The following is a 19,966-nucleotide window of genomic DNA, read 5'->3' as shown; positions in this document are numbered from 1 at the left end:
AAATGGTTCCAAGTGAAAGCCTGAGAGGCGGCGGTACCGGGGCCCTCGCCATTGGTCCGCGCAGCCGGGACGCGTCACGTCCCCACGTTGGCGCCGGGGACGGCGATTGGGCGGCGGCGGCGGCGGCGCCCCCCTGCGCGGCGGTGTGGGCGGGGCCGCGCGGCTGGTTAGCTGGCGGAGTGTGAAACCGCGTGCTAATGTAAGCGGCGCGGGCGAGCACGGCGCGTCTCGCTCGGCCCCGGCCGCGCACCCGTCCCGCCGAGCGCCTGCCGCCAGGCCGCCCCGGTTTCCCTCGGCCGGCGCGCAGGGGAAGCGGACGGGAGGCCCGCGGCGTTTCCGGCCGCTTGGGTCCGGATTTTTTCAGCAGGGGGAGAACTTTATCCGTGGTCGACGAGGAGCGGTGGGGCAGCGCGGAGGTGGGGGAGGATGAAGATGCTGCTGCTCGTGATGCCACCGGGATGTGCCGCGCTCGGCGGTCTCTGGTGAGCGCCCGCCCGGAGGAGGCTGTAGTGGTGCTGTTGCACGAAGGAGCTTCCCGTCTGACTTAGCCCCGATACGGGCGGTTGGGGGTTTTTTTCTCCTTTGATTTTTTTTTTTTAAATATTTTTTCTTTGTTTTCTTCCCCGACGGGGCTGGTGGCTGGGCCGGTCCGGTCGAGCTACCGGGCATTTTGAGGCGTTTTGTTGTGTCTCAGGGACCTCTCTGCAACTAACCGAAGAGTCTCTGCTGCGTGTGTGGTTCCCCCTCTTCTGCCCTCCTGCGTTTTGTGCATGTGTTACTGGAGCGGCTCCCATCGGGGCCGGCTGTGCAGTGTCGTTCCCCCCCCTCCGCTTCCTCCTCCTGCCTCCCTCCCTTGTTCATCGCTCAGTGTCTTGCTGATCATCTGGTCCCTCCGCCGGCGTCTGGGAGCAGCGCACCCCTTCCTGAAGACTTTCTCTCGTCCCTCCGTCTTGCAACGGTCCCACTGCTGACACCGCGTCCGTCTTCCTCCGAGTGGATCTTCCCTTCTTGGCATGAGACAGAAGTGAGGAGAGGAGTCGCCTCCGCCCGGGGTTTCCGGCCTTAAGATTTCATCGGCAACTTGCGAGTCGAGAAAAGGGAATTGTTCTCTCCTGCGGCAAAGAGCGGCTGCGGCTTCCCCCAATTCCTCCCTCCCCACTCGCCCCGTCGGGTCCCGTCCCGCCGCACCCGACGCTGTGACCGCCGGCCGGGGCGCCGCCGGACGAGCGCGAAGCGGCGGTGGCCGTCCCGAGCGCGGCCCGCCCGACTGTCCCGGGCACCCCCTGCCCTCCGCGGCGCATCAGCAACAAAGGACGCCGTGGCCGAAGGATGTCCTGGCGGTTGGGGCACTGAGCCGCGCCTCACCCCGCGCCAGCGGAGGGAAGACGGCCGGCGGGTGTCGTGTTGCCCCTCCTGCGCCCTCGGTGCGCCGGGTGTGAAGCCGTGGGCAGGGCAGGGGGCCCGCCGTCAGAACCACCTGGCGAGGGAGCCCCACCGCGGCCGCAGCCATGTTCCCCCAGAGCCGGCACCCCGTAAGTACGGCCCGGGCCTCCGCTCCGCGGGGGTGGGGGCGCGGGGCCAGGCGGTTGCTGGACGGTCCGGGCGGCGCCGCGTAGACGGCGCTGCCCCTCAGGAGCGCACCCATGGTCCCCCACTGTGGGGGTGAGGCGGACGGGCGCCCTCCGAAGTTTTTTCCTACCTGGGAAGAACGGCACGTCCCGCCTGCCAGGGAGGGAACGCGCCTCCTCTCCTTCCCCGGTCAACTTGTTTCGTGGGCAACTTACTGGCCCTGGGAATGGCGGCAGGGGGCCCGCGTCCCCGCCAAGCGCGGCGCCTGAGCCGGGGCGGGCCGTGCCCCTGCGGCGGAGATCACCGGGTAGGAGCCGGCACGCCTCGCTTTTATGTAGACGGCAGCGGCAGGAACGGGCGGGTCGGGGCCGGCGCGGCTCCCGGGGTGCGTTAGTCTCGCCCCCCGCAGACAAGGGACGGGAAGGTGGGTAACAAGTGCCCGGAGCTCCGGGGCGGTGCGGCCTGGCCCCCGCCGCCCTCTGGCCCGGCCACGGCGGGTGGTGCCGCCCATACCCCCGCGGGGCGGCTTCCATGTGTCTGAACGTGCTTCTCTTTCCTGTGACGGCCGCTGCCGCGCCAGACCCCGCACCAGGCTGCGGGACAGCCTTTCAAATTCACCATCCCGGAGTCGCTGGACCGCATCAAGGAGGAGTTCCAGTTCCTCCAGGCGCAGTACCACAGGTGAGCGCCGGCGGACCGCCTCGGCGGGGCCGGGGGGCGGGTCGTTGCCCTGTACCCGGGCCGGGCGCGTGGGACTGCACTGAAGGGCCGCGGCCAGGCGGTGGCGTGCAGCATCGCCCCACCGCAGAACCCGGCCTGTCCCTCACGTCCGGCCGCTTCGTTAAGGGGTGGCGCGGGGAGCCCCGCTCCGCGGCGGAGGCGGCGGTGTGTCCGGCGGACGGGGCGCTCGCAGCGCGGGTCCGCCTGTCCATGTGCTACCTGGGCACCCGCACAAGGGTGATGATGTTGAAACTGGCAGGGTGTGTGCGTAAAAAAACAAAAACCAAAAAGTTAAAGGTCCTTACGCAGAAGATGTTAAGTATATCGAGATAAGACCTGTGTTAATTCTGTAACACAGAGCATTAAGGAGGCTAATTCTCGTGTTTACTCATTTGTGTGGGACGTTAATGCAAAGATTAATAAAGTGCCGGCGTGTTTTGCTTGAAGAGCCGAGAAGGCTTGTTAAAGCATACAAGCATTGGAGTACTGACACCAAGTTGACGTGAAGCTACTGAAGCTGTGGCGTATTTCTGCTGTGCTCTCCTTCAGACGTCGTATCTGCTTGCTACTGAGGTCCCTAGAGAGGTCTAGAATATTGAGTTCTTGAATATACAGGGCAATTGGTGCCAAGGAGTGTCGATCTCTCTTAATTTTATGCTTATGTGCACCTGCAAGATCTGCATGAAAATAAAAGTTTCTCAGAAGTCACTTGTTTTTTTATTAGGCTTCCCATCTTAACTATGATACTGTACTTTGTCATCTGTTAAGTCATTAACTTGTTTTAAGTTGTTTATTAGTGTTAGAAATACAGTGTAAACTGTAAATGTTTGGTATCACAGCTGTAAGTGGAAAAAAACCGTTCACTTGCAAACTATTTGTTCTAGGATGCTTACCATGGTCATTAACAAAAAAAGTTCAGTTTGCCGGTGAACAGAGGGAATGTTGAGGTGGTTGTCCTCAGTGAAGGTAGTCAGAATTACACCATTGCTGATGAGCTATATAAGTGCTAACTGCAATTTCTTTTCGTTTATTGAAACAAAAATAGAAGCCAAACCAGCTAGCAAGTGGTAGCTACTGGTTTTCAGGTTGTGGGCAAGATAGCATTAGCTGGAATGTACTTAAGGTTAAGAGTTACAGACGTAATCACATTGTAATTTTAGATGTGAGTGCTGTTACTTGGAAGTAATTTAGTAAATATAATATACAAAGAAATACCTCTCTTTTACTGCTCTGAAATTCAGATCCTGTTTTGACTTGAAAGGTGTAGGGCTTTGTAGCAGTTCTTCCCAAAGCATGAAGGTGGAGAATCATGGATTCTGAGACAGTTTGGGTCATACACAGCACCTGTGAAATACCTTTAAAATTTCCTGTTCAGCCTTTGAGTGAAGTCCTCCTTTGTGTGTTTATGTGTTAGTTTGAGGGTTTTTTAATTGTCTGCTTCTGTCAAAATACAAATAAAGTGGGTAGATGTCAAAACAAATGTCATAACAGTTACATTAAAGTGTGATCTATTTTGTAGCCTTAAATTGGAATGTGAGAAACTGGCAAGTGAAAAGACAGAAATGCAGAGGCACTATGTGATGGTAAGTATATTTATTTTTCTTTTGTTTCAGTAAATGTCTCCTAATATGTTGCAAGCCAGCATAAGAAAATAATGTATGATCCTTTATTTACAGTACTATGAAATGTCATACGGATTAAACATTGAAATGCACAAACAGGTAAGGCATTTTCTTTTCTAATCCACAAAATCTGCAGTCTGTCTAGTGTGTTTAAATCTAGCTGTTCTGTTTATGTTCGGATGCCTATCATATCTGAATCAATAGGCTGATTTTGTAGCTGTGATTGGTAAACCTTTGCCTACCTGCTGTCAATTGAGGCATATGTTGTGTTGAGTGACAAGGCTTTGTTGACACTGAGCCTGAAAAACATTGGTAAAAATAGGAAAGGTCTTGTATGTGTGGTTTCAAATTTGTAAGTCAGTGCTTGATGTGAGTTTATTTTGTTAGTAGTAGAGCCTTTGATATCTAGGACTGGTCTTATGCCTATGTAGCATAGCTTCATAGTTGTTCAAATCCTTGTCATTTAAAGGTATGAAGAGATTAGTGACTTGGAAAGCTGTAGTTACGACTATGAGTTTGCAAGTTCCCATAAAATTCACACTTACGGCCACTATAATGGTGAATAAAAAGAGTATTGAACTGGAACAAGACACTAAAGATCTCATAAGAGAAGAAAAGCTAAATGATTGCTCAGCCCAGAGGACCCTCAATTGAGTAGTTATTGTCTGCCAAATAAAGCATTAATGGCAGGGTGTAAGTATTCTGTAGATATGCTGACGTTCACTTTTTCATCAAGATGCTGGTACAATAAGTCTTTCAGAAAATGATAACCTCTTAAAAAAAATTATCATTAGATGAAGTTGCACAGTTGGACACATTTCAAAGTGCAACAATACAATTCCTTTTTGATGTGTATGTGCTATTTCATCTAAAACTCTTGTTTCATTAAATTAAAGAGCATGGCCGACCAGCTAGGGCACAGCGAAGAAATTGATTAGTTCAGGCTTCAGATCTTCAGTGTATTCAAAGACTTTCATTAAGCAAGTGAATTGCAGAGTTGAATTTTTTATAACTTTGTAAATCTGAACTCTTCGATTTTTTTTGGTTTTCTTTTCCCCTGAAAATATTATGCGACAGGTGGTATTGTAATTCCCTGATAACTTTCTGTTTGCAAAGCTAGGTAGGTATTCTTTTGGGTTTTAAGAGATACACTTGTTTAAATCCAAAATACCAATTTAAGAAGAAATATTATGACAACCTATTTTTTTTTAAGTAATGCACTAAATCTGTAGACAGAACAACTGTTTGACTTGGTTCTGTACTGTATCTGCATTCTTATCTTGTATTTTAGAAGAATGTTGGGTTTTCTGTGAGTTGACTTTTTCAAGCATTGTGATTTGGAGATTTCTTTCTTTACTTTTTTTTTTTCTCCTAAGTTACTTTCATCACAGTGTAACCTATGAGGAAGCCAAAGTCTGTATAGAAACCTCATTCAGTACTAAATGGATGTTGTTTTCAGAAGATCTCAGAAGAGAGCACATGACTTCAGTAAATGAACTAGGAATTAACTTTACGTAAAATCAGTTAAGCCCACAGGATTGAACAGTGTCAAAACTGAGGCTTCTACTTTGACCTTAACATCTCTGTATTGCAAGCATTTAGTGTTCTGTATGTATGGCAACTATAATTACATACCTGGTAGGCAGTGATATTCCGGAAGCTTTTAAGATTTATGACAGAGCACTATACCTATGTTGATTCTAGGCAGGGAGAGTGGAGCACACGTGATCTGTGTGTGCTGTTACGAAAAGAAAAAGCCTTTGAAGGCATAAATACATCTCCCTGGATATGAGTCTTGGATACTATGCTTTTATATGTTAACAATTCTAATTTCTGATAAAACCGGCACCTTCATGTTAAAGACTCTTGATTTAGAGGCCTGAAAGGAGAATGTCAAACGGCATTACAGTTCAGTTTGTAGGTGGCCTTAAGATTACAGGAAACAAAGAAAAACTGCCAAAGATATTCTTCTGGATATCCACCGCCAACGATAAGTTCTGAGGAGGCTTTTGCCAGATAGTAATCATAATTCTTATTAAAACTGGTGATGTCTAGCCCCAAGGGTGTAGCCAGGCTCAAACTGATGCTTTTTGCTGGCTGATCACCAGCATGGCCTAAGTGCTCATTATGTTGTAGAGAGGGCCTTTGGAGCTCTCATTACGTTTGACAGGAATTCTCTCTGGGGGGAAACTGGGCATTAGCTAGACTCCTGACAGGCTGAAATTATTCCTGCTTTATGGCTTATAACCAAATGCAAGCAAGGCATCATCAGGGGACATGAAAAATTGTCATTTCTGACAACATCTTTGTTACTGAAAAATGCAGTGATGGGGAAGCTTTCCACTGAACAAGCTTTGGTGTTTTTAAGGCCTGCCTCCTCTGTGGATGGTGTGCTTACTCTGTGTGAAGTCCTTCAGAGTGCTTAGGCTGATGGTTGAAAAACAAAAAAATTATGCTGCAGCAGTGTTTCTTTGTGCAGTGTGGTGCATACATCACTGTTAGGTAGTCACTGATAAAATGAAGTAGTTGCAGTTTGCTTGTGTATGGAAGGATTGACTTCTTTTACTGGCACAGTTGCATCAGCAGCTCTCTCTGTTCAATTTGGTAGCTCATAATAAATTTGACTAAAACAAAATTAGTCAGGAATTGAATGTTTCTGTAAACAGACTTAATTGAGGTGTACAAAAGGGTATATTGCCCTGCTTTTGACTTAAATATATTGCATTTCAGTCCAGAAATGGCTGTGTTGCCTTCACAACTTGAGCCGTGGCACTTCACAGTGTTTAATTGCATAACTGAGTGCTTAAATCAGGGTACTGCTGCTGCTGCATTTCAGCCTGCTGCCAGAACTGTGGTCAGGAAAGAGATGTTTTGTCTAGTTTACGCATTTATGGGTTTTTTGTCTTGTTTCTAAATCTTATTTTTTTAAAGAATTTCAGAGGTTAATTCCTAAGAGGGTTTTGTGTGTAGATTCTCACATTGTTTTCAGAGAAATTATTTTAGGGTGAGTAGTTAAAAGTTTTGCATACTTGAAAAAGAAATAAACACCTGAAGGTTAGTTTAGGATAGATGCACTTGATTCAGATACTGCATTCATGTGTCAAGAAGACACAATGATAAGGCTGCTTCGTGCGATCTTAAATTTCTCTTCCATGTTACTCTGTCTAAATGACATACATGTCTAGTGAAGCAGACACATAAACTGCTAATGCCAAGATGTAGAGCTGGTTGGGTGTTAAAAATCCCTCTGTACTTCATAGAGGGTTGTTGTCTTTGGCTATTAAGGCAACACTTCTGTATTTTCACCAGTCCTGTCTGTTGTCTTATGACATAAGTCAGAAAATAAGGCTTCCTCTGCATTTAATGCCTAAATTGGTTGGATGCAAGATTAACTTTTGTTCAGTGACAGGCAGCCAAAGAAACAAAAATTCATCACTGCTGAGCCAATGGACAGATAATACAACTATTACAGTAAGTAAGTTTCTGCTATCCCAACAGCAACAGCTAGGTTTCCTTCTCAGTTATCATGATCTGTGTGACCTGCCTGGAGCCAGGCCTGTCATTCAGTACTTAGCCTCTTGTAGAAAAGTACACAAACTCCCAAACTACATTATGTTAACCAGTTGTACAAGAGTTTTAGCCTGGACTGTTTTGTGGAATTTTTTCTAGTTCTTTATGGCAAGGGATAGAATCTTCTACTGATATATTGTTAGAACATCAGTCTTGCTGAAGTTGGTTAAATAGAAGGGAATTAAGGAACTTAGTTAGCTCTTTACAGCTCCTGACTAGGATGGCTGTGCTGTGGAAAGTAATTTAAGGATAATTTTTTTTGTTTTGTTTTTTTCGTACTTTGATTTTAATTATTGTAATGAAAAACTTCATTAATCCTTGAGGTTTTGGTGGTGTGCAGTTGGTGTTTCAAAAGCATTTTTAGCACCACCACATTAGATGTGAAAATTTATTTTTATTTAAAAGAGAAGATGGTAAAGTTGATTGGGACATAATATTTTTCACTCGAAAAATTGTGCTTATTCTACAAAGACTGGATCCCTAAATGAGTGGAGTTTTATCATGAGTGCAGCCATTTCACCCACAGTTAGAGCTGCCAGTTTGAATGGGGAGGAAAGACTAGACTAATGACCTCAACTTCCTCTTGACTTTTGAAACACATTCAAGCTTGAGGCCAGCATTTTTGTGAAGGAAAGTTATCTGACAGATTCAGGGCAGCGTGTGAAATACATCACTATGCGGTTTTTAGATAACCATATTGTAGATACCATGTATTATGTCAACTCCATATACAACTTAATCTGAAAGTATGTCACAGTACAAACACTATACCTATGTTAAATACAGCCTAATCATCTTGCATTTTAGACTTGGCCTACCAGATTTCAAGTTCTTCACAGAACCCTGAAAGGAGAGAAGAAAAGTGCTCCTACCAGCTACACTTGTAAACTTCCCTTACATTGCTGGAACTTACATTGACAAGTTGGTTATGAGCTGGTTAAAGCAGGCAAAAAGCTCCCAAACCTCTCAGTATTTTTCTTGGGTAGGGAGAAGAGTATGAGAGAAGATGCTTTGTGAATCTGCATTGCCTAACATCAAAACAGATTCTGTGGGAAAATGCTCAATGCTTTTCCTTTTTCTGCTGTTTGTACCAAATCAAGATGAGCATTTGAATTTCAGTGTTTCTTCCCACCCTACTCCAGCACTTGAGTCTTTGTAGCAAAACAGTAAAATGGCTGTTGTTTCCTGTGCAGTACACAAGATAAGAACTTCTAGGTTTGATAGTAGGTCACCATTAGCATACAGTAAAAGCCTTTAAGAACGGTTTTAGGTTAACTTTTCTGTATTGAGAGAGTGCATAGTACTGTTATTTAAAAAAAATAACCTCATGAGTTCCACTCAAAGCTGTTATCTTTCCACTTGAGGTAATATTTAGGGATATCTAGTGGCAATTATGTCAAACACTACTATTTTTGTCTTTTGCATAACACTTTAGTTGGAATTTGAATGTAGCTATTTAAGCAATAGCAGTTGCTCACATAGTTTTTTTTTCAGAAAGGGGTAAACCATGATTTCATAGGGAGAGTTCCTAATTTTTCAGCATATATTTGTCAAAACATCTGGTTTAACATTTCAGTCCTTGTGATTGCTTGTAGGCAATCAACTTGCAAGTTGATCCCATGTTTAACCTGAACTTGCAACCTGTGCTTTTGCAGGTATTAAATTTCCATTTTAGGTGTTTTGTGGAGATAATCTTGTGCGGCATCTCTGAGCAACTCTTTCCAGTGTTCAATTTACCTTCAGTGTCAAGAATTTTTTTTCTCCATTAATTGAGGTGGGGGTCTTTCTGCACTGGTGGCATTGCCTGCCTTTTGTTCTCATGCCATGCACTTCTAAGAAGAGTCTGACTTAGTCTTCTGTCTGGTCATCTCTGTCAGCAATTAGGTCTCCTCCCCCATTAAACTGCCTTTTCTTGAAACTAAAAACATCTTACTTTGTATGTGCTAAGATTCTCTAATCATTTACTGGCATCAGTTGGTGACTTGCTACAGTTTGTCAATATTTTTCTTCTGACCAAGGAAGGGGAACAATTTACTTTAATCAGCCAGCTGGTTGCAGTCATCTTGCATCCTAACATGAGATGTAGCCTGCATCAACATAAGAGTGTGAGGCAGATGCACATTCAGCTTGTCCTCTGGGACACCTGTGCCCTATTCTTCAAAATTGCTTTCTAGTGGGTTTCTACTCTGTCTATGCCTTTTTGAGGAGGTGGAGATTGTCCCACGTGTAGGACAAAATCCAACCTTTGTTTGCTTTGAACCTCATTTCCAACCATCTTTTTTGATGGCTCTGAGTTCTCAGACAAGTGGTCAATGCCTGTCTAGCTACTTTTTCAGTGCACTCAAAAATGTTATGTCACTGTCGTAATACATCTGCATTGATTCCTTCTCAGTTTGGGCAGTCCCAGCCTACACAGTTTTGTATCTTTCTTTGATCTTTTCCCTCAACTTTATCCATTTTTAATTTAGGCTGTTGAAATGAGGGAACTAGGGTGCAAATGAACTAGAGATCATCACATAATGTCTGTTTTTTAGATGACTTTCTGTTTTTCTTCTTTAGTAAAGTTTCTAGTATCTGATTTGTCTGCCATGAAATACTGAACTGCTAGAGTCACCTTTCACATTTGAGTACTTGTTTATGAATGATGGTGGTTGGGCACCATCACTTATGTTGAGGCTAAGGATTTTATATACATTTTATATACAGTCCTTTTCATTGACCACCTAAACTTGTAAAGTCTCTGCAGTTCTTTAGCCATTGTTTTTACTTTGAATTAATTCTTTCATCGAGCAAGCTTTATTCACTCTTTGCTCTCTTTTCTAGGCTGCATTGGTGAACTTACTCATAAAACAGATTGCAGTAAAGGCCTCTGTGAAACTACACTGGTGACCTGTTTATGGCATAGTGCTGGAGATGATTGAAGAGCAGTTGAGAGCTTGCTGAAATTGAGTATATTCTCATCTGAACTCTAGTTTAAAACTGACCCGATTTAAAAATCAGTTATTACCTGAGCTTGTCTCTCTTAAAATAAGGCCTAGTGATGTACTTTTTTGGTACTTAAAAAAACATCTAGTTGTGTTGCTGTGTCAAGATTCATATAAACAAAACATGTTGAATTCTCTTGCCTAGAACCATAAGCACAAGTGAAGTTGGAGTAGGAAAAAAGTTTATAGTGTTATTTCACAGGATAATAGTAGTTTAAAATTGAAGTATTGAGTACTGCTTATTAGCAAGCCTTACTGTTTATGGGGAAAGCAGTTCAGTAAATTAATTAGTTTCGTAGGTTTCACTGCACTTTTTATAATGGAAATAGTATTCTGTGACTGATAAATTGCATAGTGTTTAGGAAGAGTTTAATTGGGGATTGGCTGAGTTGCTCTCACATTTTCTTTGCATTCTTCAGACCTGTGAACAAATTAGCACAGGTGATTAAATTACAGATTAAATAAACTTTGTGTCGGGGCTGCTTATTTGTAAATATTTTGTACCTCTTAGATGATGTGAGCAGTGAACTAACCTTTTTGACTATGAAATGGCAAACCAGAAAACTGATCTTAATTTAGGTTTTGATATAGAGCTTTTTTTTGGTTTCTGATGGGGTTTTTGTTTATGTGTTTATTTTTTTGTCCCACTCCCCAGCAGCATAGAGTTTTTTTTTCTCTGTTCAGACTTTTTTTTTTATTATTCCTCTCAAAACTTTTTGATGTTTGTGTAAGCAATCAGTCAAAGCAACTTACTTGTAAGGCGACCAGTCAGTATATTGACAAGAAGAGACACAATAGAAAACTGCATTAGGAGTCAAGCTGTTGGGATTTGCTGTAAATATATTATAGAACACAAGTGAATTGCCAATACTGCTTGTTTAGCAGTTTGCAAGGGCAACGGTAGTATGGATTTTTGAATTAGAAGGGAAGGACTGTTCTTTCTCTGTGCTAGAACATCTAGTTGATGGCTGAGGATAAAACTGACTTAGAGAACAGAATGCTGCCACCTCTGTTTGTGCTATTTTAAAGATTTGTATGGATTAGCAAGCAAAACCAAAAATATAGCTTTCACTTTTGGGGAAAGGAAACAAGAAAGGATGTGCTTGTTCAGCTGCATCTTAATTAGGCGTTAAGTCTGTGAGGAAACCTGCTTTTGTTAGGTCACAAAAAGGAAAGGATATCTGAAACAGGTGGACATTTTTTATGATCTGTGGAAATCTATCTGTCTGTGAAGTTGTTTTTATGTGGTTTAAAACTTCCAAGTTTTTATACTGTTTGCTTCACAAGATGATCTCTCTCTTTTTTAAACGTAGAAGTTTGAATTAAATCCCATGGGGGGCGTATATGAAACCTCCACAGGTTTTTGGGAAATACAACTACAAGAAAGATCATTCTTCTGTGGTGTTGCCACAGCAGTTTTGATTGGTTTTGCTTTGCTTAAATGAAAAAAAACCAAAACAAACCCAAAACAGCCCTGAAATATTTCTTACTGTTCTTCATAGGAGTCAGGTCATTCAGAATTTCTATTTTTGTAACTGGTTGTAAGGTTTCCAGGTGTTACTTCAGACAGCTAGCTGTCTTAGCCTCAAATGATGGACACAAATTGCTGGTTAGGCAAACACAAAATCCTTAATTAACAAGACCTGTGGGAAGTTCTTGGGTTGTTTCTTTGAACTGAAATATGAATTGTCGAGTTGCAACACTAGAAAGGACCTGGTGCTTCCGTGTGTCCTCCTTGCAGGATTGGCTGCACCAGTGTCATTGCTGATACGGTGCTTGTCCTGTCCGTTGGCAAAGACTTAACAGTCCTGGGGACACACCAGCTCTTTGGGTAGCAGAGTGCTATTATGTCCTTGCTGTTGAAGTACTTCTTCAGTTACAACTCTAATTTTTTTCACTGTTGCAGCTTCAATTCTTTGTTATGTGTTTTCTTCACCCTGGATGGAGAGAGTAGATAATTCCCTGAATGTTGTTGCTCAGCTGAAGTACAGTGCCCAAAAAAGTGCAGTACTCCAGGGGAGGAAATGCCGTGCTGAGTAGCATAGAAGGTTTACTTAGCATACGGCTTACTGTGGCGGGCAGCCTTTTTTACAACAGCATGCTATTGACTTATGTTCAACTTCTCATCCGCTGTGACCAAGGGATTCCTTCCTGGTCCATTATTTCCTTTGCTTTTATATTCCTGTCTTGGCATGCTATGGCCCTTTATCCCTATTTATTCCTATCCTTCTTTTTCTTTTGTAGTCTACTTTTCTATTCACTGAAGCTATTCTCCAGCATATTCTATCTTTCTCAGCTTGAAGCTCTCTGCAAATTAAGGATTAGGGCAAATGAAGAGATCTTTATGCTTGTTAGTGGGAAATACTGAAAAATGCTGGACCTATCATGCGTGCAGGACTTCTTAATTCACAGAATAGAAGGATGTATTCATACATGGTTTAATCATCAAGCAATTTTGTACTTTCTCCTGTGAAGTTTTAGCTGTGCTGTTTGTGTTGCTCCTAATAGTGCTGCGTCAAATTCTTAAAGAACACACCTGCCCCTCTTAGCCATAATTACTTTAACTTTTGGACATTGCATAATTCTGAGGTTGCTTACTGCTGAAAAATACTTCTAAGTTGTGAGTTTTACCTAGATGTTTATGGATAAGAGGCTTTTTAATACCCCAGATTTGAGCAATAGTAATTAAACTGAAGTGTCTTTGCTCCTCCATTTACTGTTTACTGTCTGTTAGACATTGTCCTTTGATATTTTCTGATCCACTTGACATTTGCAGGTTCTGCAAGATGTCCTCTAGCTGATCATTTTTCACTAATATGCTTTTTTTATTTCATCAGGCTTAATCAATTTGAAAGTGTTTTACTTGGAATGCTCTGATCTATTCCCTTCCTATGTAGCTAGTAATTTATATTAATTGTGTGGTTGATAACGATTTTTGTATAGTTGTGTGCAAAAAAAGTGTAGACTCTCTGGCCTTCTTGGTGTCTCTTAATTATATATTTGATCTTCTAACTGAGGAGATCAAACCATTTTTCTTGTTTTTTCTCTGACTATTCCAACTTGTAGAGTAGTAGCTTTACTCTAGCTGCCACTTAATAGTGGCACAGTTGCAAAACTCTGGGCTGTAATATGTTTATACTGCCTCACCTGACCTAGTTTCTGTGAAGTAAGTTAAGAATTTCTCTCCTATTTCTTCTGTCCTTTCTTCAATTTTTGGATGTATTAACTGTCACCCATGTCCTTTATATTGTTTCATAAAGAAAATACCATCTATTCCTAATGCCATTTTATCTTTCTTCTCAGTAATAGGTCCTGTACGAATGATCTTGGACTTTTTCATTTCTTCTTTCTTGTCTCAATGATATTTTATAAAATCTGCAATGATTGTCAGTCAAGTTAGTTTCTATTTGGACAGTTTCAATTGGTTCTTCTGTATTAAAATGTAATCTAGATGATATCTCTACTATTTTTTTTATTTTCTGTGAACACAGAATATATATTAAAAAAATAATAAAATGGGGAAAAACTTACAAACTTATACCTAAAGTTTTATTGAAAGTTTTCCAAACCTTTTTCTTATTTAGTGGAAATCTCCATTATTTTCACCTTTCTTCCAAGTCCTGTGTGATGAATGATTCTGCTAGTTGCTAACAAGAGTTATTCAGTAGTGACCCAATGGATGGTGCCAGAAGTGTTGATATGAACACGTCTTTAAGGCCTTAAATTATTTATCTTACTTGACAGATTATGGAAATGGAGCTGTGGATATGCTAAGTATTGTAAAGTGGTGATGCTACATTTAAGATACCAAGTCAATCACATGCACTTCTTAGTTGTTAATTTGATAGTTATTTCCGAAGTCCTGGTAAATGTAATGTAGTGATTTCTGTGTCCATGTGTGTCACCCCACTCTCCCAGGATTTCAGACAGTTTTCTTGATGTTTCTTCCAATCTGACAGACAACACATGTATTGTTCTAGTTGAGTCCTGATTCTGCTGCTGTAGTAGCGTTACTTGAGTGTTGATAAGGACTGAATCCTGACAGAGAATTTTGTTACTGACTTGCATACTGTAAACTTATGTGCTTGGTTTGAGAAACTTTATGTTCTAATTCTTATGTGGTTCTAGGTAGTTCTCCAGCTATGCAAGAGCTATGACTTTCATCTGCCATCTCAAAATGTGAGTGTGGCAAGTGCTGCAAGGATGTATGTGAAAAATTGGATGTGTTTTATAGGAGTGAGAGCAAAAAAGGAAATAGTTTATAAATAACATCCTAAACTAAATGAAAAGCCAACAGGGCTCTTTTCTGATAAGGATGTAGCAGTTATAGATTTTTTTTTTGTCTGTCTCCTTGTTTCTGTGTAATGTGGGCTCAGTTTTCCAGAGCAACTCAAGTCCCTAATGTCCAAAAAGACAATAATGCAAAGCATGCTGGAAATTTTGGAGACTATTGTGCTTCTAGAATATCACAGGAGAATGTAAGAGTGCAGTCCTTTGGGAACCAGGGAGCTCACCCCGTAGTTTATTGGTTTGTGTCAAAACGTCTATTCACAGATTGGTTTGTCTGTGGGCTACTCTGCTACTTGATGGATGCCTCTTGTGAGCCTGTCGGATTTGCTGTTGTAGTGGTCTACTAAGCTGTCTGTGGTGGTTTAGCTAGGTGTCCACCAAGTCATAGCATCACTCCCTCTCCTAAACTGGACAGAAGAGAGAGAAAAATATGAGTGGTTTGCATGTTGAAATAAGGAGGAAGAGATTGCTCAGCAATTAAAGTGATGGGCAAACTAGACTCAACTTGGGGAGAAAAAGGTTCAATTTTTATTAAAGGAACAATAAAAACAAGGAGATGAGAAATAAAACCGAATCTTAAAAACACCTCCCTCCACCCCTCCCTCCTCCCAGGACTCACCTTCCTTTTCCCCCAGCAGTGCAGGGGATGGGGAAGGGGGGGCTGCGGTCAGTTCATTACAGATGGACTTTGCTGCTGCTTCTTCTCAGGCCTCATCACACTTCTATACTGTGGGCTCTCCCATGGGAGACAGTCCCTCACGAACTGTTCCAGCGTGAGTAATTCCCATGGGCTACAGTTTATCATGAACTGCTCCAGCATGGGGCCTTACATCCTGCCCCAGCATGGGTCACTCACAGGCAGAGCAGTCCTTCAAGTACCAACTGCTCCAGCCTGAGTCCCTCACAGGGTCACAAGTCCTGATAGTAAACCTGCTCTGGTGTGGGCTCCTCTCTCCCCACACACTCTAGGTCGTGCCAGGAACTTGCTCCAGGGTGAGCTTCCCACAGAGTCACAGCCTCCTTCACGCATCCACTCACTCCGGCGTGGGGTCCTCTGTGGGCTGAGTGGATTTCTGCCCCCCCGTGACCTCGATGAGCTGCAGGGGCACAGCTGCCTCACCATGGTCTGCAACCCAGGTCAAAGGGGAATCTTTCTTTCAAGGCCTAAGCACCTCCTACTCCCCTTCTCCACTGACCTTGGTGTCTGCAGAGATTCTCCCTCCCGGTTGCTGCTGCAGTTTATCAGCTGCGCAACAACTTCTTCCCCTTCTCAAATATGTTATTCACAGAGGCATTACCTCAGTCACTAATTGGCCAGGCCTGGGTCAGCTGCAGGATGCATATTAGAATTGACTGTCATTGGCCTTACCAGCTACAGGGGAAGCTTCTGACAGCTATTTTTTAAAGAAGCCACCCCTGTACCTCCCCCTGCTACCAAAAACCTGACCCAAGTAAAACCACTACACTGTCCCTTTCTTGCTTCCTTTAGTAATTTTTTCTGCTTGACTAGTTAGTTGAGGTGTTAAACAAGTCCAGAGATCTCCCACATGGTTCGAAGAAAGTACTTCTGGAAATGAAAATGTCAAGACTTCTTCAGGATTGAAATCAACCTCTGACTTGCTCAGTGTGTCACAGAATCTAAATGAAAGTGGAAACTATGTGTTCCAGAAAACAACTTGAAAGTAAAATAAAACTGTATGCTCACTTCAGAGATTTAAATACTTTTGTGTGTATTGAAGGTTAGCTTGGGCATGGAAACTAATCTGTGGAACTAAAATCTGGATAAACACACCTTTTGTAGTTGTGAGCTCTTGAGCAAGATGGGCTAAAGTTGGATTAAAGGAGGAATGTGGTAACTATCCTGTTTAGCCAAGTTTAAGAAGAGTCTTGACACAGTGAAGATGAATGAAGGGAGCACTTTGACATCTTGACAACAGCCTCTTTGTTGCCAGTTGGCTTGGTTTCAACAGGATTTACAGCTGCAAATGGATGGGCAGTTATGTACAGTGGTTCACTGAGAGCTACAAAACAGCCTCTCTCTCTATTATTATAGAAAGCATTGAAGTTAGACATCTGAAATATATCCAGTCACTTCACTTTACAGTTGAACAAAGTCCAAACCTGTAGTAGATACTTGGCAAATGTAGGTGTTGACTTGTGCTTTGTATGTAGCTTATGTTTAAATTAACATGACCTTTCTATAATTTAAACTGACATCTAAGAGGTGCCACATAAATGTAGTTTTAAATACCAAATTAAAAAAAAGAAATAACCTAGTTTCACTTTGGAAACTATCTAGCACTCTGTGACTGTATAATTTTTGTTTTTATTCTGTTTATTTCTGTTACTTCTTCCTCTTTCCACTCCCACTTGAAATGTGCTGGTGATCTGTTTTTTTCTCATAGCTGAAGATTTCTCATGCCAGTTTTCTGAGGTTTTAATATCATCTTGTGGGTTGCTGACCTGACAATTAAAATGAGTAGTGCAAATGTAGGACAGAAGGAAAACTGTATTTGTTAATGACACATCATGTTAAACTGTGACAGTTTATGCCCAGAATACAGACATTGTTTCTGTTGCTGAAAGTTACGCTATCCATTGCCACTTATCAGCTTGAATTTCTGGTATCTGTTTAGAATAAACCTGCCCACTCCCAACAAGTGATGAGAATATTAGCAATGACAGTATTTATAATTTAAAATAGAGTTTGAAGGCTAACTTCCAGTTTGTCACAGGGTGGTTAATACGGCGGTAAAGGGGAGATGAATGTGGCTACTTGTGGGAGTCTATTACTCAGGAGGCCTGTAAATTTGATTGGCTGCTGCAGTTCTAGCAGAATCATTCGATTTGAGAGCAATAGAAAGATAAGATATCCAATTACCCAAATGATTTGCAGGGTTAGCCAACGTTGTCATGGAGATGTGAGTTGGAACAAATTAAATTTTAAGCAATAAAATGATCTTAAAGCACATCTGGGAACAAGAAAATTTGATGGTGGCACTTACCTGAATTGAATCTTAGCTTGACATGTTGTTGTTTGACATTGATATACTAGGGGACCCGAAACTTTTAAATGGCATGTTGCCTTTTTTTCCCCCTTTTGTAGCCATTGCCAAAACAGATTGTAGTATGTTAGTTTTAAATAAAAGGAAATTAATATATGCATATCTTGGTGCTCAGTGTGGGTTCAGTAACTCATGAATAGCAAAGTTCATAGAAAGGTAGCCTTAGTCATTTCAGGCTTTTGAGATATAATTAAACCTTCAACATCCTCTCACCTCCCAAATTACTAGTAACAAGTTTTTGGAAGTGCTTGAGTCTCTACAGCAAAGTTCTAACAAAACATACAGACAGCTAAGCACAGTGAAATGATTCACTTTTTGCAGTTTCTCTGTGAATGTGTGCTTTTTGTTGTCATCAAAGATACTATAAAAATAATAAAGGCTACATCATGTAAGTGTACTGCTTGTTTCAATGATTCTGCTTGAAAAATGAAAATACTAAATGGGTACTGAACTGTAGCTCAAGATTAAAACATACACATGAAGTTTCTTATCCAAGGACTTTTGAAATGCAGTATTAAACTGGTTTCTGGCTTGCAACATAGATTTAATAAAATGGTCAAGCATGTCTCATAAAGAGGGCTTTTATCCACCTGCCGGTTAGGCAGATGGAGATGAAAATTGGTCTGAGGTCAAGCCATTTGCAGCGTTCTCTCAGTCTTTGATTTTCTTCTCATCCCCACCACAGATAATCTCAAATGATTCAGTAATGACCAAAAGTGCAACATTGACCTTTACTCCCTCGTGGATTAGTGTTACATGCTGTAAATGTCAGGAAGTCCATTTTGTCCTTCCAGAAGGAGAGTTCAGTGTTGTACTTGACTTTGTATGTATTGGAAGTGTAAGCATAGGCACAGTACTTAAGAATTACCTTCTAATGCTCTTGTGAATGTGACTTGTCAGTGTAGTCTTCTCTGTTCATTAAACACTGATTCTCTGATTCTTTTGCTTTAAAGGAATGGATTAAGGTGTACTCTTTTTTTTTTTTCTTTTCATATCTTCAGAACTTTGGGGTTTTTTCTTGTACTTTCTATCATGTTGTTCTGAAGCTTTATTCTTCCCCATCTAATGATGACAACTGTGATTCTTAAAATTATGTTAAGATAACTAAAGTAAATAAAAATGTAATGAACTAGAACACGTAAGCCTGTCCTTAGCGGAGTGGTGGTAGCGTGCTTTCAGGTACTGCTCTTTATATCACTCCTTTTGGGGAGTGCAACTTGAAAGAAGGAATAGCAGTGGACATACAGTGGACATTTTTAGCCAAGCGCTGATTTGTACAGGTCTATCTGGACAGCTTTAAGAAGTCTTGGCAGTTGTCACAATACATCTGATTGTTAAAAATAATATGTTGTAGGATTGAATTTTTGCTTTAAATCACCATGGATATTATAGCTGAAGTCACAACTTAGACATGTATGGTAACAGCTCTGATTTAGAGCAAAACCAAATAAGCTGAATAGCCAGTTCTCCTCGAAGGAAGATCGCATTCTTGACTTGGACATGAGTCAAGAGTGGTGGCTCACATAGGCCAGGGCTTCCAGCATTAGTAATAAAGTCTGAAAGTCTGGGTGCAATGAGAAATAGTCAGAGTTTAGATATTTCTATTATTCTTTCATTATTTCAGTGCTAAAATCCATTTATTTAAGTATGGTATCTTGTGTGGTGCTTTGGAAAGTACATGCCGTCAAAACGCAAAATGATCTGGAATAGGCTACTGTAGAGGAACATGCTTCAATACTTCTTTTTAACAATCCAGAAGACAAAAAAAGTATATACAAGCTCTTTATTAGCTGCTTAATAAAATGACTTATTTAAATGAATATTATATTTAGTAACTAGTGTGATTGCTTTGTTCTTTGTCATTATGTTAAGAATTCACTTTAGCAAGAGACAAGCTTAAGTGTAAACACTTGAGTTTGCTGATGGCTAGATCAAAACATTTAAGTCCTTAATTAGATGAAACAGAGGCAAAAAATATACACGAGAAGAAAAAATAAATCCATCGGCTCAACTTAATTTTAGTAAATGCAGCTGAATTCCTTCATGTTAATTTTTAATGATACTTCAGAAAGGAGGGTAGCACTTCAGGGGTCTGACAAGCTAGTAATTTGCAAATAAATCAAAAGACAATCATTACAACAGCAAG

General features: G+C 41.8%; 1 protein-coding gene across 4 annotated transcripts in view; it reads left to right on the top strand.

Annotated features, from left to right (window-relative positions):
* The first annotated feature begins 243 nt into the window (after positions 1-243).
* The window catches only part of LOC104558416 (TLE family member 1, transcriptional corepressor), a 74,656-nt gene continuing 54,933 nt past the window's right edge, over positions 244-19,966 (top strand). For 2 of the 4 annotated variants that reach the window (XM_062017463.1, XM_062017462.1), the window contains exons 1-4: positions 244-1,532; positions 2,150-2,250; positions 3,809-3,872; positions 3,966-4,010. In XM_062017463.1, coding sequence (XP_061873447.1) covers positions 1,509-1,532; positions 2,150-2,250; positions 3,809-3,872; positions 3,966-4,010 — 234 coding nt within the window. In that variant the 5' untranslated portion in view covers positions 244-1,508. The remainder of the gene's footprint in view (positions 1,533-2,149; positions 2,251-3,808; positions 3,873-3,965; positions 4,011-19,966) is intronic. The other 2 variants (XM_062017460.1, XM_062017461.1) reach the window with 2 other exon arrangements.

The sequence above is a fragment of the Colius striatus genome, chromosome Z, assembly GCF_028858725.1.
Source record: "Colius striatus isolate bColStr4 chromosome Z, bColStr4.1.hap1, whole genome shotgun sequence".
In the NCBI taxonomy this organism is placed as follows: Eukaryota; Metazoa; Chordata; class Aves; order Coliiformes; family Coliidae; genus Colius; species Colius striatus.
The sequence above is the reverse complement of the archived record's forward strand: the minus strand, read 5'-3'. Positions and strand labels throughout refer to the sequence as shown.